At 41.8% G+C, this 24,848-nt stretch overlaps 1 protein-coding gene across 5 annotated transcripts in view; it reads left to right on the top strand.

The window, feature by feature from the left end:
- Positions 1-24,848, top strand: part of DAAM2 (dishevelled associated activator of morphogenesis 2) — a 197,814-nt gene that overhangs the window by 147,734 nt on the left and 25,232 nt on the right. For 4 of the 5 annotated variants that reach the window (XM_040058620.2, XM_040058617.2, XM_040058616.2 and 1 more), the window contains 8 exons: positions 689-806; positions 2,283-2,421; positions 3,859-3,917; positions 4,291-4,475; positions 5,392-5,709; positions 12,569-12,676; positions 15,346-15,378; positions 18,621-18,727. In XM_040058620.2, coding sequence (XP_039914554.1) covers positions 689-806; positions 2,283-2,421; positions 3,859-3,917; positions 4,291-4,475; positions 5,392-5,709; positions 12,569-12,676; positions 15,346-15,378; positions 18,621-18,727 — 1,067 coding nt within the window. The remainder of the gene's footprint in view (positions 1-688; positions 807-2,282; positions 2,422-3,858; positions 3,918-4,290; positions 4,476-5,391; positions 5,710-12,568; positions 12,677-15,345; positions 15,379-18,620; positions 18,728-24,848) is intronic. The other variant, XM_058419770.1, reaches the window with a different exon arrangement.

Here is a 24,848-nt window from a genome sequence, read left to right as displayed (position 1 = left end):
ACAATGATAACAGTGGTCACACAAAGGGATTCTGATGAGTACCTTTGATAAAACTTCTTTCTTTTGTTTGCCTGAATGTTCAGGAGTGAAGGAGGTTCTCAACTGTGCTCTCAGGTGCTCAGTCCTGATGATCTGGACGTCTTTTACTTTCAGACACCCCCTTTACAGGACTATGGGTGGAGTTTGGGCTATTTTCTGATATTATCTCCAAGATTGCATGTAACTCTGCTGACAGCTGTTGCCTCAGAGCATGTGGAGAGGATCAGTATTCTAGAGTACGTGGATTTTAAAGACTGACATAAAACAAAGATGACCTCTAGCATCAGTAAGAAGCTGTAGAGTCCTGAATGGCTTAGTCCCCTGTTTCTTTGTGAACAGCTCTTGCTGCGCACTGGTACAGAACAGCTGACCCTCTCTTGCTTAGCCTCTGTTTGTGCTACCAGCTTCTAGGACCCAAATGTTTTGCTTACTCCAGAACTTGGGGATCTTTTCCATACTGGATGACAATGGAATGACAGTGGTGGTGTCAAAGACCCCTGTGGCCTGTCCCTGGAACATGCAGCTGGACATGGCAGGAGACTTTGCAGAGGTCCAGTTGCTGGATGTTTGCCTGTCTTTGTATTGATTGGATCTTTCACAGTTAATCAGGCTTTCACTGTAGATGGTTTTTCCTCTTCTCTCACTTCAGATCCACATTGACACAAAAAGTGCCTCTCAGATGTTTGAGTTGATCAAGAAGAGATTGAAGCATACAGATGCGTATCCCTATTTGTTATCCATCCTCCAGCACTGCTTGCAGATGCCGTGTGAGTATATTTACAGATTTCCAGAACAAGGGGCATTGGAGAACTGGGTGAAGCTTTGGTGTAGGTACAAGTTCACAGATACCAGGGCACACACTGCCCTTGTCTCCCATTCAGAACTTGGCTGGGGCTATTGAACTTGGCATCTTACACCCAGCAAATTTTTTGTCGCAATACTTAGGGCAGCAGTTTGACCTTTATGCACTTGCAAATAAAATTGAGTAGATGAGGCATTCCAGTTAGTCACTGTCAGAGCTTTTAGTGATTTTAAATCAGAAGTTTTAAAAAATAGGCCTTGTGCTATAGATCAGGGAATTCCCAGAAATAGGCAGCATTTTGAATATTAAAAAAAGACACTGAGGATTTTTTCTGGTGAAACAGTACAGTACTGAAAACTGTTCTGCCACTGGGAAATTCCACAGTAAGTCTTCAGGCTGTTATCTCGTGGCAGTACGTCAGTGGAGAGCTCCCAAATGCTGAGTGAAAAATAATATAGGAATTTGTTTCCAAAGGAAGTGATAAGAATCTTCATGTTAGCTGCAGTAAGAGAATTCACTTATGCATCCAGAGTGTAACAGCAAGGTCACTGACGAACTGCCTGCCTTGGTCCTGTTTGGTGTGAGGTGCTGGTCTTCCATTACTTTGATCCCTATTTGAGCAGTCAAACTGAGAGGGGAACACGAGGGAGATGCCCTGTGGTGTGCTCTTCAGCAAGTAATGGGACATGTGGTGTGTTCTCAGGCTCCCATTAAGTTCAAGTACTGCCATGTACAAATTAAAGCAATACTCTGCCTCAGTGGCCTCTTTGATATTACTCTTTATAACAGAGCTTGAACTTTATGTATTGGCTGGGATTTTTGGTGGCAGAAGGACTAAATCCTGTTAGGCCAGGGCAGAATTGTACTGGAGCAGTTTTAAAAAAATCTAAAGATCTAGGGTATGGAACTTAGAGAGCTGAGGTGGACTTAATGTTGCTCTGGCTCTTCTGTTTTGTTTTCCATGAGATCAGTCCCTTTGGTTCAATTTCTGTTCTTTATCTCTGCACTTTCCAGTCATGTTTGCATGATTTTTTCATGCCAGTTGAGTTTCACTGACCTGCAGATAACCAAGCATGCAGGTAGAACATCTCATTGTTTTTACAGTGACCTCAACATCAAGCCCCAGAAAACACTGAACAGTCACAAAGAAATCCTTTTTATAGACATTCAAAGTGCAACTTGTAGCTAACCTTTCAAAAGTGTTGCATAGCCTGAATGTGCACATCAGGCACAAAGTTGCCTGTGCCTGTTATGTGCTGTCCCAGTATGCCAGGTGTTTGTAAATAATCTGCTAGCAACTGCTCAGAGTTAGTCTTTGTGTTCTGTAATGCATCGCACACAGAATGAAAGGTGGGGAGGAAAGAATGCCAGTTTGTTGGCAGGTCTGTGCAGTTTGGCATGGAATTGGAAGTTCTCACGGGTTGGTCTTTTTTCAATACAGATAAGAGGAATGGAGGAAACTTCCAGCAGTGGCAGCTGTTGGACAGAATACTCCAACAAATTGTTCTCCAGGATGAGCGAGGAGATGATCCAGATACAGCTCCATTGGAAAACTTCAATGTCAAAAATATCATTAAAATGTAAGCTGTATTATTACTGTTTATTTCTTTTACACAGATATAAGGATATGATCAATATGCAGGTGCTTAAGAAATAAAATACGTGAGGACTTTCTTATTCCAACTCACAGCTTCTCATTGTCTTGTTAAGTAGTCAAGTCTTCTAAGCAATTTCCTTCTAATGACATCCTAGCTTGGCAGTATTTTCTAGAACAGTGCTTGAATTTGACTTCCAGTAAATGTTATTCTGGTTAGAAGAGCAGAAAAATGCTCATGATTTTATAACAAGGCTTCCACATGTGCCTTTTTTTCATTCAGGATGCTCATGAAAGCTTCCCTTGATACTAAAAAGTAAGAATAATGTCATCATCTATCTCTATGTAGATCCCATTCCTCACTAATGAGCACATGTTTTAGAAATACTGGAAACAGGGGAAAGCAGTCCCCACTTGGCACACAAAACCTCTTACCTCTACATAGAATGTCTGTTTGCTCTCACCCACAGACTTGGTTGAGGGCATTACCATTATTTTTTCCCATAGGATGCATCATTTGAGAAGTCTAGCTACATGAGCTGGCTCACTTCTCAACTTCCCTGTTCTAAGTCCTTTTTTAGCCAAACTTTTGGATTCTTCATTTCATCCAACTGCCTCTGCAGGTAATTCATGGCCCATTACCCTTCTGAATTATCCACTGAAAAGAACATTTATAGAACATAAGTCCTATATGAAACCAAATTCTTCTGTACTAAAAATTTTACAGTTCCTCTTGTTATAGGTGTGAGCCAAAATCGAAACTGAGTTCTTGTCATGGAAAAATACAGAGGTGTTGGAAACCAGACTTCATTGTAGATTTCATGCCTGATCTTCCCTTTCTACTTTCATAGCTACTCCTCATTCTGCATATCTAATCAATCCCCAGCATGCCCTGCATATTTTCTGTCAGTAATAGGAAATAGCTGTGCCAGTATGAGATACGAGAATTGCCTTGTTAGTGATATATTACAGAATAGAAAAGTGTTCTTTCTCCTTGTAAGAAAGAAAAAATAGAACCACAGAAAGTAGGAAAAAAAAAAAAAACCCTATGGCAATCTAGTCTTATATTAAGGATGGGGTAATTTGTAACCCATAGCAGCTGTGATTATTTTAGTAATGACTTCTCTCTTTCAAAATTAGTAGACTTGGCACTTTGAGGGCTTTACCTGAAGACAGGAATGTATCAGGACTTTCTTCCCCGTCCATTCCTTTATCCCTTTTTCTAACTTTGAGTAAAATGCTATCATTTTTATATTAGTTATAGGCTAGGGAGCAAAATCTGGATCCACAAGGACCACTGGCGTGATCCTGTAGAAACCTGTACACTCACCAGGTTGCCTTTTGCTGATCACAGTGCATAATGGCCACTTGCCTTTCAACCTCAACTCAGGAAGAGTTTAAATTATCTCATTTCATCTTTCAGGCTGGTGAATGAAAATGAGGTCAAGCAGTGGAGGGATCAGGCAGAGAAGTTCCGGAAAGGTGAGTGCATCCTCTGTGCTTGTGTAGGCAGAAACTGATCCCAATTCATTCACGGAGCAGCAGAGCTGGGCACAACTTTCTCCTTTGCAGACATTTTGTGCCATGGTGAGCAGTTTATGTCTTTCACAGGATGACAGTTCCTTCAGTCCTCACATGAAGTGATTTTCCAGTCTAACTGAAACTTAGGCATTGCTGTCTTGATCACTGAAGGTCATTGTCAAGACAGTCAGACTCTATTTTCTTTTTCTTGCTCTCATTATGCATCCCTGCTTGAGCTGACAGAATTGTCAGCTTTATTTCAGCATAACCTACATCTCCTCAGGGACTGTTCATGAGCTTTATTTCATCAGTCCCACTTGCGTGTTCCCCCTAGACCATGCTGAGCTGATGAGCAGGCTAGAGAAGAAGGAGCGGGAATGTGAAACAAAGACCCAGGAGAAGGATGAAATGATGAAGACGCTGAACAAAATGAAGGACAAGCTGCAGAAGGAATCCTTGGAGCTGCGCCAGACCCGAGACCAGATGAACGATCTGGTGGCTCAACTTAACGAGTTCTCGGTATGAGACTGGGAGTCTTCCTGATGCTTGTTTAGAGGCTGCTAACTAGTGAACAATGATCAGAAGCATATTATGCATGAAGCACATCTGTGGTCATAATAGAGAATACTTAGAAGCTGTTCAGCTTTCAGCTGAGACCAAAATCCCTGAGCTGCTGGTATAGAATGGTTAATGCATGGGCTGCTACATTCCTTCTCAGCCACCTTCCTTGCAGGAGCTGCTGAGGCACATGTGTCCTCCTCCAGCCATAATCTTCACTGCTGAGTGGGGTGGCCCACTTGTTATTTCAGTGGACTAGAGAGAAACCTCCCTGATACAAAAGTATATAAGAAACAGGATTCCTGTCGTGCTGCAAGAGCATCTGAACTGCCTCGGAGTTCTGCAAAAGTGACATTTTCAGATGCTCCCTCCTGTTTGGTGCTCCTTCTATCCCAGCAGTGTGCCTGAGCCACCAGAACTCACCAAAACACAACCCTGAGAAGTTAGATACTGCAGAAAGCAGCTTCATTCCCTCCTCCCCTCTCCCGCTTTGCATTAGTGGGGCCTAATGACAGGTATTCAGTGTTTCAAACCCTTAGCTTTTAAACCCAGGAGTTCAAAAGTTCGTAAGATTGAACTTTTCTCTTTTTTCATACATAAGGAAAAAATAATACATTTTGGCTTCTTTTACTAGTTTTCTGTTTTTCTGAGCCATTTATGGGTCCTTTTTTCAAGCTCTTCTCCACAACTCCATGGACTTGAAACTTTCTGAAAGCTGAGATTCCTCCCTTTATTGCATGGCTTTGAGTGCAGGAGGCTTTAAAGAAAACATCAAATATTTTGAGAGTCGTAATAAAATCACATCAGCTGGCAACATGGAGTTATTGTGCCTTTTAAACTGTTTGCTTTCTTTTTCTCTGTGTTTTTTATTTTCCAGCAAGGGGGCAGCATTTCCTTCCCACCCCCACCACCCCCTCCTCCAGGTGGTCCATTAGCATTGTCCTCTTCTCACATGTCTGAGAATTTGCCACCGCTGCCACCTCCTCTGCCTTTCTCCAGCTGTCCCCCTCCTCCTGCTCCACCACCTCCACCAGGAGGACCTCCTCCTCCACCAGGAGCACCACCTTTCTTCAGCATGGGGGTGCCACCCCCTTCAACAACCACCTTCAGCACCGGTGGCCCAAGTCTGAAGAAGAAATCTATCCCGCAGCCTTCACATCCCCTGAAATCTTTCAACTGGGCTAAGCTGAGTGAGGTAAGAAACTGCATTACTCCATTGATTTACTTTCTGAGTATACCCCAGTGTTGATGATTGCCACATGAAGTGCAAAGTGGCATAGAAGCAAGAGGCTTGCTGTTGGCCGTGGTCAGTAGGAGTCATTCATTGTATTGAGGGAGATTCCCCAGTTCTCCAGCAGCGCACAACGTCCCTGTGGTAAGCAAGGTGCTGGAGAGATTGAGCTGCATAGATCTGGGCATGTAAATGATCTTGTTAAGCAAAGCTGTAGTGGGGCTGAATATGTAAGTGAGAGCTGGACATCTCCAGGAGTGGTGTGCTGGAGCTGCCCTCACTTGTGCACCAGGGAACAGAGTGACCAGAGCCAATGTGGGCAAAACATGGTGAGAACCATCTGGGAAACCAGCCTTCTCTATTCTGTCAGGAGCCATGACCACGGAGAGAAAGGTGTCCTGATTCTCCTCACTGTTTGTTCATGGTCATGAGGGAAGCTGCCTTCCTCCTTGAATGGTTAGAACTCTCTCTGTTGGTGATAAAACTCCAGGTTGGCAGAAAAACCCCAGAGGACTTGGATTCTTCCTGTTCACTCATTTTTTTTCTACATTGGTTGTGTCTCCTTCCCCTTCACTTCTCTCTCTTCCTTCTCTCTCTTTTTCTCTTCTTCTTTTCCCTCCCCTTCTCTTTAGGTCTTAATTTTTTTAACTGATTTAGAAAGAAAAAAAGTGTCTGTGTTGAGTTTGGATTGCTGCCTAGAAACCCAGGTTCTCTTTTAGACTGAAACTCACCCAGGGCCCAACTCCGGCATTTGGAATGAGTGTCCAGGGACCTCTGGAATGCCACAAGAATTCTCTCTCCCCCTCTCCCCTTTTCTTTAAAATAAAGTGAAGTGAAATATTTGCTGCACCGTCTGTGCTTGTCTGTCAAGGCCACGTGGGGGGTGTGGGAGAGAATGTAAGGACGAGGATTTATTTTCCTTTGCAGAACATGGAACGTAGTGCTCTGAAGAAAAGAAGTAATAACTAATATAGGTATATATGAATTTATATGAAAAAGAGAGAGTCACAGGTGTTTCTGTTTAGTGTACAGTAACTGTAGGCTTATCCTGCCCTCTGGATAAGAGTGAAGGCAGCTGTGCTAATAAAATTGAAGACCTGGGTGGTGAGATGGCTAAAAGACACTATTTTGAGGAAGGCAAAACAGTTGGAAAAAGGGGCATAAGAGGATGGGGCTTTCATTTTGGTGTGTCTTCCAGTGTTAGTGTTTTGAACCTGGTATGTTCTCTGCAAAATGGCAGAGGTTGTGGCATTGGTACAGGTGGCTCATATTGTTACTAGGATTGCACTTTGTTATGGAATTATTCATTTTACTGACTGCTGGATAGGCTGATATGTTTTGGTCATCTTCCTCAGTTATCCTAGATCTCCTGCTTCAGTATCTTTCTATTCACATGGATATGAATCCTCTGAGCACAAAGTCATGACTAAGTTGGATGGGCCTTGTCATGCCTTTTGTCACCTTTGCTGCACTTCTGTGGTGTTTTCCTGAACTGAGCTGTCAGAGTAGCCAAACTGGAATGAGTGAGGACTCAAACACGTTCTGGGAGCAGCGCATGTGAAGTTTTTGAGCTTGGGAAACTGAGGCTTGGAAATGTGCACAGTATTTTTGTGGTTTGTGGTAGGGTTTAACTTCCAATTCATGAGAGTTCTCCCCACAAAAACATTTTGAGGAACAATACATGAAACACAGCAAGGTGAGGGAACAGAGTGTTGGAAACAGCTGTACATAAAGTTAGGGCTGCAAGTAGGTCAGATATTCAGCTCTTAGTTATCTCTGCATACTGTTTAGACCACCTTTCTCTAAGCAATTAGTACAGAGTCTCTCTCGAGATTTTTCAAGTAAGTATGAAGATGATGGCAGCCCACATGAGAGCAATCTCCTCTGTCCGTTGCAGCCTGCCTCGAGGGAGTGAGGGAAAGCCAACAGAGGCCAGCAGGAGTGTGGACAGGGCTGGCTGAGAGGGATTTGTCTGCAATATACTTTCTCGGTAGTGGAATCAAGGCTGTTCTCCAGGGCAATTCATATGACACCTTTTTTTTTTTCCAATACTGATTTTGTCTTTGGAAGGAAAGAACTGGGCTGTTGGGTGTTAAGAGAAATATCAAATATAGTCAAGCTCTTAGCAGTTGACAATAACTGCTTGTCCGCAGCTCCCATGGGCACCACAAAAAAAGGGTTGACTGGAAGGGATCTTTGCTTCTAACAAGGAAACTCCAACAGCCCACTAATTTCCATTGAGAATTAAGGACTTTGTGCTAGCTTTGATGTAAGCTAATGATCAGTGGCAAAGACATTTCGATGCCTGGATGGGCTGAGTTCTGATGAAGTCCTTCCACACCACAGCTCCATTCACACAGCACTGTAGCATTGTCTGTGAATTCCATTCATACAGCACTGCAGTAGTGCTGGTGCCAAGGATCTCTGTTTTTTAAGAAAAAGATATTGCAATATAACCACTGTAATATCCTGGAAAGATTCCTTTCTTTGTTTCTGGGCAGCAGTGCTCTCTCACTCTGAGTTTTACACAACACCAAAGGTCAATCAGGGTCCAAACATTTATGGCTTTTCCAAGCAATGGACTGGTTTCAAGAGCATTGGAAGTACGGATTAATAGTTACCTATTTAATAAATATAAATATACTAATTTTTAGTTCTCAGAATAAATCAAGTCAACCTTCAACTGCTCTGCTTCTTATCTCATGGGTGGAGAAGCAGTTTCCCATGAAGTGGCCTGGTAATGATTCTCATCAGTGATGTTAGAGAGGCTTTCTTTAGCCAGCCCTAAATAGACCTGACTGAAATAATTTCTTAAGAAAGGCATTTGTTCTACATACCATATAGCAGTTTTTTAAAAAACCCAAAACACACATAAAAACAAATCAAAGCCACCAAACCCCCAAAACAGCCAGTCACATAAACAGAAAATGTTCATTTTGACACTAATTTTTTAAACATTTTTAAAAAAATGTTTCTACAATTTTATCAATGGTTCTGACTTCTGGGACTTTCTTCCTAAAAGCAGACTGAGGTTTATGGCATATAATGATGTAGGACTGCTGCTAGAGATACAAGTTAATGTAAAGAGTTCTCCAAAATCTCATTATGAAGCTACTCATAGTAGCTGTGGCGGTGCCTAGGCCTACAATGAGATAAAACAGCTGTCTTGATTTAAAAAACAGGCAAAAAATACAGCTTTTACATGAAGTGGATTTTTCTCACACCGAAGAAAGGATCTAATATCAAGAGAAAAGATGGGAAATGTGGTTTGTTCATATCACTTTTCAGATTCCTAATGGAATTCAAATCAGTTTGTTTATATTTATTAAATAGTAACTGGTAATCCATATTAAAATTTTAAGTTGCTTCTACTTTTCTGGTTAATATTCTACAAATATTAACTTACTAATAAGCAGGATTGCCTGCCCCAGTATTCACGGAACACTCATGGTTTCCATGGTTTCTCTGAACCTGCAGGTCAAATGGAAGTACTGTCGGTTTTTGCTCTTGCTGTGAGGTTACTGAGGCATGATGGACTTTGATACCTTCCAGAATGTCATTATTTATCTATCAGGGTAAATAAAATCATTCTTTAGATGTAGCAGAGGACAGCTTGATATGGTCTGTAGTGCCATGAAACACTGTCATTTTCTGATGTCGTTAGGTGTGTCAGCAAACAGGGATTCACTATAGAGGTGGAATGATGCAACTGCTACAACAAATGAATTGTTAAATGCAACATACCAAAAACTCAGTTTGATGGAGCAAATGCCTTGTCAATACTTGTTCTCATAATAAGATGTGTTCCTGACCTGGTATGTGTTGCCATTTCGTTAGAGGATGCTGGGTAGTACAGTTCACAGGGTTTGCTTTTCCAGGTGGGCCAAGACTTTCCAAAGCACAGGAATCACAGATCTTGGAAGACTTGTAGAGTGAATAAATAAATGAATAAACAAATAAATGAAGATGGGGAGAAACATTACAGATAAAATGGCTGCTCTTGTGTTTTTAATGTCTTTTTTTTTTTTTTTTTTTTTTTTTTTTTTTTGTCTTTTTTTTTTTTTTCTTTCTAAGGACAGAGAAGAAAAAAAAAAAGAAGGAATAAAGAATTTATTTTTAAATTGTTATTTGGAGGACATAAATATTTTTATGGTGCTGAGGGAATAATTTATCATAGCAACCACATTATGCAAGTCTGTTTCTCTTAAAATGCTCTGTCTTCTCTGGCTGATGACAAGGAACTATCAGCCAGTTAATCCATAACTGTGTAAACTGTGTATCAAGAGTTCAGTCTAGGAAGTTATCTGGCGGCAACATGAAAATTTTCAAGGACAGAGCTTATAGTAGAAATAGAAGGGACAGGCCCATTTTAAGTGTTATGTGTAGCAAAGGTTGTTTATACCTCTGCCTGCTTTGAATTTTCTTTGACTGCCTTAGCCCTGAAGTTGGACTGCTTTGGTTGAAGTTCTGTTTGTGCACACCATTGCAATGGGTGCTGCTTTGGAATTTGTCTTTCTGCTACAAGTAGCATACAAACCATCCTGTACAGGACCAGATTCAACCTGAATTGAATAAAATTAATCTGAATTGAAGTTGGAATAATTTTCACTGGGTTGTTTTCCTGGGAAAGTAGGGAGAGAACTACTCTTTGCAGTCCTTTTCTGAGTCCCAGAACCTCCTGTTTTGGCACCTTTGCAGTTCATTCAGACTAGACTGTTCTGTAGGACATTTTCACTGTTCTTGCCATTACTGAAGAAACCTCACTCTCATGAGATTTTTGCAGGAGGACAGGTAGATGGGCAAGACTCATGCATAGCTGTCTTGAGTCACATCCAGCCTCTACCAAACAGCCTCTACCAGTAAGTCTTTTTGGCATCCTTAGGGCTCTATCCCAGTGATGACTATAAGGACTCCTGTCAAGAAATATTCTACCATTTCAGGGTTTGACTGGACAGTCTGAAAAAGTGAGGCACTCAGAGAACTGCTCTGCTGTTCAAATATATCCCTCAGGATTTATAATTCATGGTTTACAAAGCCAGCCAGAAATTGAATGAGAATGATCACTCTGCCTGGATGCTTCTGGCTAAGACTGGCAGTGGAGTTCAGGGCTAGGATAAAAAGAAAATTAATTTTGTATCCTATTGCTTTGCCTGAGATGAGCCTCCCAGACTTGTTTGCCGTGTTACAGTCACATGTTCGTCCTACTATGGAAAGAAGAGCCACACTGATTGCGAGGGATGATAAAATTATATTGGTAAGCCTGCTCAGAGATGGGTGCTGCTCCCATCCAGGATATGCTCTCACTGTGGATAGCACTGCAGACACCCCTCCTTACCCTCAGGCACTCACGGCTGCCTCTGGAGAAAGGGTGTTGGTTTTCCTCCACAGTGTCTGCCCTGCCAGGAATTTCCTCCAGAACACTTCACACTTTTATTTCCTCCTCATTTTATCCTCATCAGATTTTTTCCTTGCTCCTTAAGCCTTGTGGCTTAGCACATTTCCCTCATTCCTTTTGATGACTCTGAATGGGAAGTAGAGCCTGTTCCTAATTAATTCTGATAATGAAGTGTTAACGCACTTTGCTGTGTAGGTACAAGTCAAGATACTTCAGAGCTGGAACCTGTGTGAGGGTTTCATTACTACTGCTTGTGGTTCCTCGGTTTCTCTGCATCAATGGCTGGCTCTTCATCTCCTGGGATTTGCTTAGGCCGTTTTTTACAATTCCTTTTGTCCACTTTTTTCTTTTAATCGGCATTTTCATTATTTTTGCAGTTAATAAATATATACTTCATGAACTAAAGGAACTGAAGAATAATAGTGTCAGTGGTGTGAAGAGCACCCAAAGCTTGTCCCACACAACATGCACCTTGAGAGTCAGTAAGAGGGAGAAGGTAGTTTGAAATTTGTGTCCTCTGCCAGAAAGGATATCTGTCCTGAGAATGTCAGCAGGAGACCCAAGACCGTCACTTGGTTTAGGATGGCTGCTGATTAGTTAATTCATGTACTACAGGAGCCTCTTTGTTGTGGGTTTGGTGAACAGCAAGTAGGAGTCTGTACCTGTCTCCCTCCATGCTAATTATCTGCCAATTCCTGGCATTCAGGATAAAATATCATCACAAGGGTTGTGAACATTTCCAGTTACTGTGAATGATGATGTTTCAGGGATCTGGGTTTGTGTCTATCTGGCTTGACAAAGACCTCATGTAGGCAAGGCAGTTCATGTAATAGGAAGCAATTAGACTTCAAAGACTCAGAAGATTAAAATAAAATAATAATTTAAACTACTTTCACAGGCAGACATAATGAAAACCACACACCCTTTAGACTTTACAAAAGAACCTGGAAAAATTTGCAAAAGGGAAGATGTGTCTGGGGTTTGTCATGCCTCAGTGCTTTTCCTAAGCTTTTTCCTCCTAGTGGTAACGCTCCTTTCAGCATGACCACAATCGTTGTGTTAGACAGATGGCTGCTCTTGAAAGGAAATATACTGTGGGATCGTGGATAATGCTTGAGATGTGGTCTACTAGTCTTGGAATGTGCCTTTTCATTAGAAGCTTGCTATGATGAAAAATACAAAATAGTATGTTTAAAAACAAACAAACAAACAAAAAAAAACCCCACCCCCACCCCCCCCAAGAAAAAAAGCCACCAAACACAGTTTTTTCTCCTTTGACTCTTGAAACAAAGTGTGTCCTCTAAAATGACACCAGTAGTACATAGCAATGTGACCAGTGATCAGAAGAGAATGATCTATCCAAATGGGATTGGATGTTCTTAGCTAAATACTTTTGCTATCTTATTAAAATATGTCCTTTCCTTTTAGGAGAGGATCCATGGCACAATCTGGAATGAGATTGATGATTTAAAGGCATTCAAGGTGCTGGACCTAGAAGATTTTGAAAAGATGTTCTCGGCGTATCAGAGGCACCAGGTAGGAGTGAACTCTTCCATTTATTTTCCATCTTGAATTTCTGGAGGAGAAATGAATACGTGACAGTGGTCTGAGCCCTTAGCCACCTGCAGTCAGGCTGCATCACTTGATGCTCTGCCACTGTTCACAAAATATGAAGACCAAGAGAAGTTGGGCCGGACACATGGGGCAGGGTCTAAACTTCTGATATGGGCATACTTTGTACACATGGGCAGCTCTCAGAGACGGCACCTACCAACAGCTAATGTCAGTGGCCACTGACTTCCAAAAGCTTTGGAGCTTTACATTCATATTACGTATCAAACTTTCTGTTTCTCCCACTCATCCAGAGAAAAAAGTCTGTTGTTCCCTGAGTACTAAGCAAGGTGACTATATTAGCTGTCTTTCATTTTGTCTGCTTTTTCTTAAACAGCCAGCTGCCTGAACTGGCTAGGTGACAGAAACTGTCTGAATTACAGATTATAGAACAAACAGCATACTTTAAAAGTGGCCATTTATTAGAATATCTTTTTTCCCTCCTCTTTTTCTTGGAAAGCAAGTCACTTTCAATCTATCTCCACTGAATGAGATTTAGCATCAGATGGATTGTACTTTCACTCCTTGAACTCCCCCAGCTTTCCTTTGCTTTTTTGGATTATTTTCAATGTTTCGTATGCTGTAGAACTGGATCATTACTTTGAAGTTTTAGGAAAAGACACAGACCCAACTGCCATAAACAACCTTTATAATTATTCCTTACAGTGATCATAACTACTTCATTAACTGACTTAGCACCTTAAAATTAACAATCCAACCCCTTGTCTTTGGATTTTCCATCTGCTCCCTTCTCTCTTTTATTTTTCTGTCTAATCCAATAAACATGATTAATAACTCCTCTTATTTACTAGCTCACAGCCACATGGATAAGCTGTGAATGATGTGATGTTAACTGTTGCATGATGAGATTTCATTTCTCATTCTGCTTCTGCAAATAGCTGGTGCTGTTTCAGCGGGTCCCCCTTTCTTTCTGTAAATCACATTCCTTGAAACAAGATCTTTGTTCACAGAGGGGAAGAAAGGCACATGAAATTTCACTGCTGTTAAGAGAACGGATTTAGACCCTGTCCCAAGAGCTTCTGTTCCAATGTTTCAGGTGCAAACATTGCAGCTTCCTCACTAGAAATGACCTCGCAAAGCCTTACTTCCTTTTGTCCCCAAAATCCAAAGCCAAAGCTGTCCTGGTCTCAGTTAGAATCATAATATTTATGACTATGTTACCAATCACTGGAAAGCAGCCTGAGCTGTTCAGCCATAAACTAACCTGACCCTTACCCCTGCCTCCGTGGGTCTCTGAACAGTACTCTTCCGTCCTCATTAAACACACTTTATGACAGGGGCTCCAGACACTAGAGTAACACTTATGTAAGCTACTTGTATTTTTGTGCAGTTAGACATCTTGCTGCCCTTACAGCTTTTGTTGAGGTTTTTACATTATTTTGAGTGGTTTTTTCCCTCCTTAAATATTTTGCTTTTATTAGTTTACATGATATTTTCTTTTTCATCCACACTTGTTCTAGTGTGAACTGGATTCTAATCAACTAGTCCTATCAATTTTCTTTTTTTTTTTTAAAGACCAGGCAACCAAAATTGCTTTTGAATTAAAAATTCATGAGAATATTTTCAATTCACACTTAGTCTTTTTTGCTCTTTTACTCTCAGAAATATTCCACTCTGAACAAGTATGTGTTTACTCTGGGTTTGTGACTTTTAAACTTTATCCAAATGTCTGTAAAGAAAAATGTCAATGCAAAGCCCTGCTCTTTTGCATCTGAAATGTTGAATGAGTAGAGATAAAGGCATTTCTTTCTTTGCTGTTATTAACATGATCTTCATGTTTTTTCCAGTTTCATTTACATTAAACAATTTTGCTGTTTTCCTAATTTTGTTAATGACAGAGGGTCTCTTCTCCTCTTACAAGCCCAGTGAGTCCTTTTTGGTGGCTGTGAGGGAAAGCAAAACTGTCCATTGTACAGAATGCTGGACCAAATATTGTTACACTTGTTTTTCGACCGTGCTCTAATCTTACTGTGTAATACTGACCTTTTGATTCAAAATAGCTGTAGTTTTCCTGTAGTACTGAGTACTACAACATGGAATAGTTGAGAATCTGTCTTCCAGAAGCGTTGTAAGGCCTCCTTGGCCATTACTGAGTGCTTTCAAAATACTTGGCTACAAGTTGTTAAAGGGTATAATGTGCCATTGAAACAAGTTGTTGCTTGTTATACTTGTTAATACTCACAAACAGTGCCTGTGCATCAGGAGAGGAGAACTGACCCTCAAGTTACAACCTTGGCAGTTCTTTCAGTAAGGCTCTGGACTGGATTTGTAAAGGTATTTAAGCATTATACTACTTAATATTTAAAGACCTAAAAGATTTATGCTTTGGAGACCAAATTTATTATTTTCATAAACGACCTAGGACTCTTAGTTCTGTGACATCTGCTGATATAAAATATGCTAAGAAATGCTGAAATACCTTTGAACCATATGGGCCAGTATTACATGCTAAGCATTAAATGCTCTTAGAAAACTGTGTGTCTAAATTCAGCTGCCTTGTTAAACTTGGTATCTTTCTCTGTGCTAATTTTGGCATGTTTCTTCTTCATTATTTGCGACTGCTGCCTGCATAGGACCTGTTAACTAACCCCTCCTCCTGTAAGCAGGTGAGTATCATTGTCTGCTTCCTGATCCTCTTGCCATGTGTGTGAAGGTGAAGTCCTGGACCATGCCATTATGGGGTCACAGCTCATGCTACTCTTTCATATGCCCTTGCACTCTGCTTTCTTGGTGGGGAAGGTGGTGCAAATAATTCTTTTAGCTGTTTTATCTTTGTGGTAGGGGGTAATTCTTGTTCTTTCACTTGCTTATATCTCACTGCTGGTGTCTTTAGTCCCTTTATTCTGTGATCCTGAGGAAAAAAGACCAGGGACAAAGAAGAATGTTAGCATGAACTCTTCCTTAACCAAAGTAATACTCTCCCGAGAGGAGAACAAAAGGGGCGCTCAGGGAGCCTTCTCTCCCACTGTTTCCATCTGTGTTCTATCTGTTTTGGACAGTACTGAAGTCTTCAGATGCACTTGCTAGCCACAGACTTTCTGATAAAGGAAATATTTCTTTGCATAGAACTAGGCAGAAGGATTTGTGCCATCTGAGGAGCAGAAGAGTTGAAGTGGACAGCTGAAACCCTCAGAGAATTTGGCAAAATATTAAAATGGTGTTTAGATAGAGATATTGGATTATACATGTGTCGTTAAACTGGCTACCTGTCAAGCAAAATTCTTGGCAACAATTTTGGTAAAGAGCAATGCTATCAGGAAAGGATTGTTCAGATATGATCATAAGTGTCTCTCATGGTTTCAGAAGAAAGTAGTTCTCACTATGAGTGCTCAGGGAACTGTATTTGGAAAGCCACATGGGGGAGGCTAACATGGCTGTATATCAAAATAAGTCAATATGGTAGACGTAGTTCTCTAAAGTATCAATAATTGCAAGAAACTGGGGTGCTGCCATGGTACGAATCTTCAGCTAACCAAAATCAAATTGTGTTTGAAGCAAGGCACCAATGTGATGAACACATTCCACATGCATAGTCATTTCAGCACTGAAATTTTAGCTGAGTTTTGAATTTGGAACTAAAATATCATATCTGAAATACCCTTTGAAGCACATAACATAGTGTTATCCCACTAGATAAGATGAGAAGTCAATAAAGAATAATGGCAAAACACTTAGTCATCTTGTCTGTCAGGTTGACGCCAGCTCCAACTGTTCTTGCTTTCAGGGCTTGGGCTCTCTCACAAAAGCTAGCCACCACTGCCCCCTTGCTCCTCTTTTTTCTGTGTCTGAGAAAATATGGTTAGTCCATGTGCAATCAGTTTTCCTTCAGCTAAGCTTGGAATCTGGCTTTGGTAAAACCTGAGGCTTCATCTGCTTTTGCTTACACATGGCTCCAAGTAGCTATAAATACCTCTCTCCTCAATATGAGTTGAATAGAATATATATTTTAGATGAGTTTAGCCCTTATGACCAAGGACCGTGTCTGAATAGTTCAAGTGATTCATCTGTGTTGAACCCTGTGGGTTGGGGAATTGGAAATGGCGTGGAGACTATTATATCAATTCCTGCTGGATGGCTTTCAGGAAAGCTGGCTAACTTCCCCCCCCCCCCCCACCTCCACATACATAACCAAAGGCTGAAACTTGTTTTTTTTTTTCCCTTGGGATGGGTGCAGGTTGCCACTATCCAGGCAACCTTGCAACCTTGTCTGCAAATATTAGCTAGTGAGGAACAGTGAAGCTTTCAAAACCAAGAGCACAGACCAGCAAGTAGCTTTCTTCCTTTCGACAGCTGCCCATCTCCATATTCTCCTGTCTTCCTTCCCACAAACTGAGAAAACTTAGGAAAACTTTGAAATCTCTACATGCCAGATTATAGTGGGGGCACTCCTCTTGTTGCCATTGTTAGTTATTATCTCAGAAATAATAAAGTTACCCAATGCCAATTTTGTCTTTTTTGGGAACACTGCTTGATATATTGAGTAACATTGCAATTTTCTTTCCGCCAAGCTAGATGCTTTGGGCACACCTAGAAGAATTTACTGAGTGCATGTCTTCAGCTGGTGCATTGTGCCTGCTTTAAAATGCAGTGTTCTATTGGTGGTGGCTCACTGCAGCACGTTTGGATGTGGCTGCATGAGTCCTTTGTATATCCAGGAGCAACACAGATCTGTGGTAGCTGTCTGTAACAAAAAGTAAAATGACAACTAGCAGTATGAACCTGTGATTTACATGGAGCTCTCAAATGCTTGGGTGTCAAAATCTCTTTAGAGATTAGTCATGCTGATGTAAGTCAGTCTTGAGTTGCAGAACCTTGAGTCCTGAGAGTGAATTCTGAGGAGCACCCATTCAAGAGTGCTTGCCATGATCTGACATGTTTCCCTGGATATCTGCTATTGGCCACTCCCAGGGACAGGATGCTGGAGTAGATGGACCTTTTGATCTGACTAAGCATGCTTGCTGTTAAATGCTAAAAAAGAAGTCACGTTGCTTATTTGATGGGTGCATTCAAAGCTATACTATACTTGTAAATCTCAAAATCTCAAAGCCTGACAATATGGATGTCATGAAAAGGTATTTTTTTAAATGGTTCCTGCAGCAGTTAGCTGGGAAAATAAAAACTGGATGATCAGACTGAGTTTGCAAATATTTTATCTCTGCGTGCTATGACAAATGTTCTGGACTGGATTTTCAAGTTTTTTTCTGGTAATGAGTATGGCAATGGGGGTATACAGACAACTTTGGAAAAGGGTGATTTCTGTATGGTTAAATGTATTGATCAGTTTTTAAAAGAGAAGATAGTTTAAATGTTGATTTTTACCATTTAGTAACATATATTTAGTAAGATAAATGCCATTGTGCCCTACTGTTTGCATCTCTCATATAATATGGATTGGTCAGGTCCAATGGCAGCCATAAGACATAACAGAAGGGGATTTATTGGTTTGTGCTGCAGCCTTTCAAGAATGCTGTGTAACGCCTGGAGGAGGCATCTGCTGAAGAATTTTCTGTGACACCAGTGGGCTTCATCATAATGTGCCTGATTCTCCTATCATGCCTGTTTTTCACATTAACATAAAGTAATTGTTGTTAGATCGAGTCCAATAGGTCAGAATCAAGTCCAGTATCTGGGATCAAAGATGAGCTTATGGGTGTTAATGAATGATTTCTGTATTTCTAGTAACACAGTGTCTACCCCATGCTTTCTATCTTTGTCTCCTTTTCTTATAACGTGGGTGGATTTTTCTAGGTTGGGGTGGGTTTGTTCATTACACTGAGATAAGTCTAATCAGTCTTGAGTGAGAAACACAATACTGATTGTTTTCCCCCCCCTTTTGAAATACATGCAGAAAGAGATGGGCTCAACAGAAGACCTTTACCTCTCCACACGAAAGGTGAAAGAGCTCTCTGTCATTGATGGCCGGAGGGCCCAGAACTGTGTCATTCTCCTTTCCAAGTAAGTGTGCTAAGCCTGCTCACACAGGGTGTGCCATGATCAGTGCAGAGGCAAGTGGGGATGAAATTAAACAAACGGATGTGTTTCTTTTCCCAGCTAGACTTGCTGCTCAGTACACCTGCAGAGCCTCAGCTACACCTCTCTTATGGTGTCATAAAAGAACATTTCTCATATGTGTTATCTCACTTAATAAAAATATCCACACACACTGATTTTGTGTGTTAAATGGGTGGGCATCAGCTTCTGTCTGAAGACTCATCATCAGAAAGTGATCACTACTCATTGGTGAAAGCAGCTCTTTGGCAGTGCTTGCATTTCACTCTAAGTAATGTGTCCCCCATGTTCTATGTCTGTCATTTGCCTTTGTTCTGTGTGTTTCTTTCTAAGTATTGCTCTGACCATCTCCCTGGAATGCAGCAGAGCTGAGTGTGATGTTCATTTTTGACTTGTGGTGAGAACAGTGGTAGACACAGGCATTCATATTCAAGACCCTGAGATGAGCTCAGCTGGTTAGAGCATGGTGCTAATAACACCAAGGTTGTGGTTTAAATCCCTGTATGGGCCATTTACTAAAGAGATGGACTCAATGACCCTTGTGAGTCCCTTCCAAATCAGAATATTCTGTGAAGAATTAAGTCTTCTATTTGTAAATTAGGTTTTTGAAGACAAGAGTTTCCTTTGTGTATTCCTGCAATGACTAATGCATTCAAATGCAGTGACATCAGGGCCCTCTATGTTTTTTCATGTCATTCTACGAACATGAGTGCTGGGTTTGAGGTCTATTCCTATCAGATTTGTGCACACTCTGATCAAACTGAGAAAGTTGCCTTTCCTACCAGTGGAGGGACAAGCAAGGCTGGAAACAAAACCTGGCAAGGCTGTGGCAGTACTGAGCAGCAAAACTGCTTCATTGGGCAGTAGAAAATATGGATTCATATGGATGTGATGCTTGTCTGCTCTAGCAAGCTAACTGTTAAACAAGGTTGCAGCCAGACCACCAGGACTGGAGCGAGTTCTTACCCTTGCTTAGTGAAACCCATGGAGACTCTCATTATGGTACTTATGTGGCATTAGCCTGCATGTCAGCAGGACCCCTACCATCCCTGCCTTCAGTGAGGAAAGGCTTACATTTCTCTCTCTGCAGCAGTTCCCAACATATCTTTGCTGGTGTTGGCAGCTGGCTGAGACTGGGGCAGAGGGACGGGGAGGCATAAGGGCAACAGGATTTTCATGCTGTTTGACGGACCTACTGAATTGTGTCTGGGGTTCAGATTAACTCTGTAAGCAGGTGGAACATTTCCTAGAAGTGGTAACATCGTGTTCAGTTGGCTGAGTGAGGAAGATCCAGGAAGGTGGTCCATGACTTGGTGTGGCACTAGATATTTATTTGTAAAAATCTTCTGTCTCCAAAACAAAAGCAATGTGGACAGCAGCAATGTATGTTTTTCCACGTTCACCTCCTCTGCTGTGCAAGCCTGGGCAATCTCACTTGAGAAGAATCTTCTCTCTACAGAAACAGAGAAGGGACAGTTTCTGTGTTTTGTCTTTCTTTTTGCTGCCTCCAGCAGCGAGGTTATTGAAGGATGAACCTTGCATTTCAAGATACATGGCATGTGTTCACTCCGGGTGTGCCATGAAGTTAGTGCACCTTGAACTGCTAGTCCAGACTCAAACCAGAGGTGAAAAACTGTGTTTTGTGACTGTCAGCTTCTTCACCAGGAAATATCCTGTTCTTATTGTTAGCAGGTGTAACATGGAGGATAGAGATTTGGAGACTGAGGTCTCCCTATGGAGCCTGCAAGTTAGCACTGTGCTCTTTAACTTTGCTGCTGTAGTATTGGAAACACCACCTGCCAGGGCTATCCCACTGGTTTACATAGTTTAATGTTTGTAACAGATAGTGTTACACCCAGAATATCAGAAATATTGTGCAGGTTGGCCCAGGACTGGTATTCCTCCCCAAACTTTCCTTTTAAATGCAACCAGAAAAGCAAAAATCTTTGGGAACTAAAATAGCACCTTTACATTCTTGCCTCTCTTTTTACAGTTTGTCATTACATAGTTCTGATATTAAAGACAGGAACTGGGAGGAATGGCTGCAGACAATAGTTGAAAGGGCTTTATAACCCCTTAGCTGGTTTTTTCATTACCCCACATCTTCCTCCTGGAGGTTAGACCCTGAAGGAGAGACACTCCCAGCCACATCATCCTTGCTTGCTGCCATGCACTTGCTGCTCCTGCAGCACACCTCACACATGTGCACGGGGGTGTGCACACACATGCATAGAGAGGGGATTTAAAACCTGGTGACAAACAAAAGGAGTTTTTGCAACCCAGAGCTGCAGCCCCAGATTTTAGGTTGTCACAGTATCTGCCAACAGCTGTTTCCAATTGACTCTTACTGTGCATATATCCCTGTAGTTTATTCCCCCTTTGTTTACACTAAACCGTCGTGTCCTTTAAAGTAAAATAGCTGCATGGGTTGGGTTTTCCTTCCCTCCCCTACTCAAATGTTTTTGTTTTACTAACACTGTGTTAGAAGGGGTCAGGCAGAGCTCATATTTCATATGGTCCAACAAACCAAAACCTAGCAAGAATGAGAAATAGATGTCTCAAATGAGAAATAGATGTCTCTTGCTTTCTTTTGCAGAGAGACTGCCGCATGGTAGGCTGAAAAAAAGATGAAAATTGAATTGCTAGTTGATTTTTGCTGATATCTAACAAATTCATAAATCTTCCTCCCCATTCTCATCTCTATTTCCATAAAAAGATATCTCTTTCAACTACTCAATAGTAGTATCTTTCAGTTTTCCTGCAGAGAAAGGATTAAATTGTCCTTGGTTAATAGAGTCTGGTGGATCTAAAACAAAGCTCTGTTCCTTAGGCCATCTTCAAAGGCTTAAAAAGCATAAGATGAGTTTGTCTCACAGTACTTCCAGTAGGCCATAGTTCAACAAGGACATGGAACCATCAGCTTGTGGTGAGTTCAGGCACCCACCAGCTTCAAATTTAGCTTTCTTAATGGTGTTTCACTTACTTTTGTCACACTGGAAGTCTGATATCTCTCATGAATTTCCTGGTGTCTTAATTTTCCCCCAGGCTGGAGTTTTGTTGTCAGACTTGTGTGGTCTGGAAGAGTCATCCCAGATTCCCATGTTTTGCTGCTTTCACCTGGCAGCTGGAAATTTCTCTGACCTCTCTCAACACTGTGGCTTCTCCCTGCCTGCATTACTTAAGTAATGGATAATATTTTTGCTACTCTGTTCTTGTAGTGCCATTTCTTTCAAAAAGAATTCTTGCAGAACATGCCCAGTATATGGATTGTCTACCGTCTTGCTCTGTGAAATGCTTTGGACAGATTCAGTTCTTTGAGACATCTTGCTTGGAAGAAGGATGAATGTATACTTATAGACATTATTTTGAATGAATTCCAGCAAAATAATTATGTCATGAATAATGACATGAATAATGTGATGTGTTTGTTATTCCTATGGTTCAGTGAGTCTGCAGTAACCTTCTCAAGAGTACAGTACTGGAAACAGTAGGAGTGCTAGCAAAATGTCATAAAACCAGTAGTAGCAGAAGGCAGAATCCAACCACACAATAATAGTCTTAAATGTGAATATGACAGTAGACAAGTACTAGCAGGCAGGTTTACCAAATATTTGTGGCTTTGTCAATTCAATTATCAGTAAGGAAGAGGAAGAAAGGCTTGGGCAGAATTTTCAATGAGAATACAGAAGAGATAAAGTATTTTTCTCATGTCACTGTACCTCCTGGCTGGATGGCTGGGCCCAGAGAGTGGTGGTGAACGGTGCTGCATGCAGCTGGGGCCAGTCACCAGTGGTGTCCCTCAGGGATCTGTGCTGGGGCCAGCTCTGTTCAATATTTTTATTGATGACATGAATGAGGGTATTGAGTCTTCCATTAGTAAATTTGTGGATGACACTAAGCTGGGAGCGTGTGTCGATCTGTTGGAAGGTAGGATGGCTCTACAGAGAGATCTGGAACAGCTGGATGGATGGGCAGAGTCTAACAAGATGAAGTTTAATAAGTCCAAGTGCCGAGTCCTGCACTTTGGCCACAATAACCCCCTGCAGCGTTACAGGCTGGGGACGGTGTGGTTGGACAGTGCCCAGGAGGAAAGGGACTTGTGGGTGCTGGTGCCAGCAGCTGAACATGAGCCAGCAGTGTGCCCAGGTGGCCAAGAGGGCCAATGGCATCCTGGCCTGGATCAGGAATGGTGTGGCCAGCAGGAACAGGGAGGTCATTCTTCCCCTGTACTCAGCACAGGTCAGGCCACACCTTGAGTGCTGTGTCCAGTTCTGTCCCCTCAGTTTAGGAAGGACGTTGAGATGCTTGAGCGTGTCCAGAGGAGGCAACGAGACTGGTGAGGGGCTTGGAGCACAAACCCTGTGAGGAACAGCTGAGGGAACTGGGGGTGTTTAGACTGGAGAAAAGGAGACTCAAAGCTGACCTTATCACTCTCAGCAACTTCCTGAAGCGTGGTTGTAGTCAGCTGGAGTTTGGTCTCTTTCTCCACGCAGCAATTGACAGAACGAGAGGACACAGTCTCAGGCTGCATCAAGGGAAATACAGGTTGGACATTAGGAAAACGTTTTTCATGGAAAGAGTGATAAGGTACTGGAATAGTCTGCCTGGGGTGGTGGTGGAGTCACCATCCATGGATGTGTTTAAAAAAAGATTGAATGCAGCGCTCGATGCCATGATCTAGTTGAGGTGTTAGGGCATGGGTTGGACTCAACAGTCTTGGAGGTCTCTTCCAACTTAGACATTCTGTGATTCCTCAGTGCTTTTAAACTCTTTTCAACTGACACATTAAGGGGACAAGCTATTCAGCCAATGTCAGTCTTCATGTACTGGCTTTGCACTGTCCCAGTCCCTGTGTGCCTTTCTGCCATGTAACAATTCAGTGTTCACCCTTGCTTTAAGGTAAATTTGAAGCAGTGTGATATTCAGGGGTACAGATCATATCTTGATACAGAAACAACTGATTGGACTCAGCACTCCTGTTCCTCAGTGTGCTGTATTGAAAATAACCAGTGCCTGCTGGGTTCCTGGAGAGATTTTTTGTGTTTAAGTAAAGGTTCACAATAAATGGCTTTATGCCTAGTATGATACTCCAAGGCAAACTGAACACATTAGTCAGTGCCATCCTGTCTGAGATCACAGCTAGGAACCCAAAGGTAGATAAAAGATGAACCGCTGGTGAATCAATATCTCATGGTAATTTGGGGATTCCTATATTTGGTCCTGCTTTGCTCCTCTTGGCTCAGAAAGATAGTTTGTCCCCAGATCCTTCTTGGAAGGTAATTGAGAGTCTTTGAATGCAAAGTTGCTTGGTAACTCATGAGCTTTTGCTGAAGGAGAGCAAGAAAGGAAAAGCATGTTTCTTTCTGTACTTGACAGAATACTTTCACAGTGACGATCTGAAAAGGTACTGGTGGATTTTTTGGTTTTCCCCCAAAACGTTGATATAATGGTATAAGACGTACCTGGTAAAATGTCCCAGCTGTTGTCCCACAAAGGTTAAAGCACTGTTGTCTTCACTGATGAGATGAGTGGGCAACTGAGATAAGAGGATGTGGAAAGAGTGGCTACATCTTCCTGTCTTCTGGCTGAATGTGCAGTTAGACCAGACTCCTGAATGCTGCTTCTGAGAGGAGGCCTTTATGGAGTAGTGACAATCAGTATTCCTGAAACACAGATATTGAAAAGCCTGCAGCTTGGGAGATGTACAGAGCCTTAGGGGAGCTCAGGGGTTAGAGAAGGGTATGTATCAGTCACAAAGTTCAGGAATGACCTAACTAGTAGCCTGTGTGAAATGATTTGTGGAGATGGAGGATTCTGCAGTCAATAAAAGCTACGATTTGGGTGAGCTGTACAAACTGGCCTTAGGACATCACGAAGTATCAATCAGTGCCTGTCACTGTGACAGCTACTACGATTGGCATCTGTTGGGAGCACCCAACAGTTGGGAGCTTCCCAACTATGGGGAGCACCTGTAGTTCAGTAGGAGGTGTAACGTCCTTGAAACATGATAATCAGTCCTCTTCTCCAAGGTAAAAGAACAGTGGGTCTGTGATCCCCGTGGTATGGG

The sequence above is a fragment of the Hirundo rustica genome, chromosome 3 (assembly GCF_015227805.2).
Source record: "Hirundo rustica isolate bHirRus1 chromosome 3, bHirRus1.pri.v3, whole genome shotgun sequence".
Classification (NCBI taxonomy): domain Eukaryota; kingdom Metazoa; phylum Chordata; class Aves; order Passeriformes; family Hirundinidae; genus Hirundo; species Hirundo rustica.
Note: the sequence above shows the minus strand (reverse complement) of the source record. Positions and strands in the feature narration are given on the sequence as shown.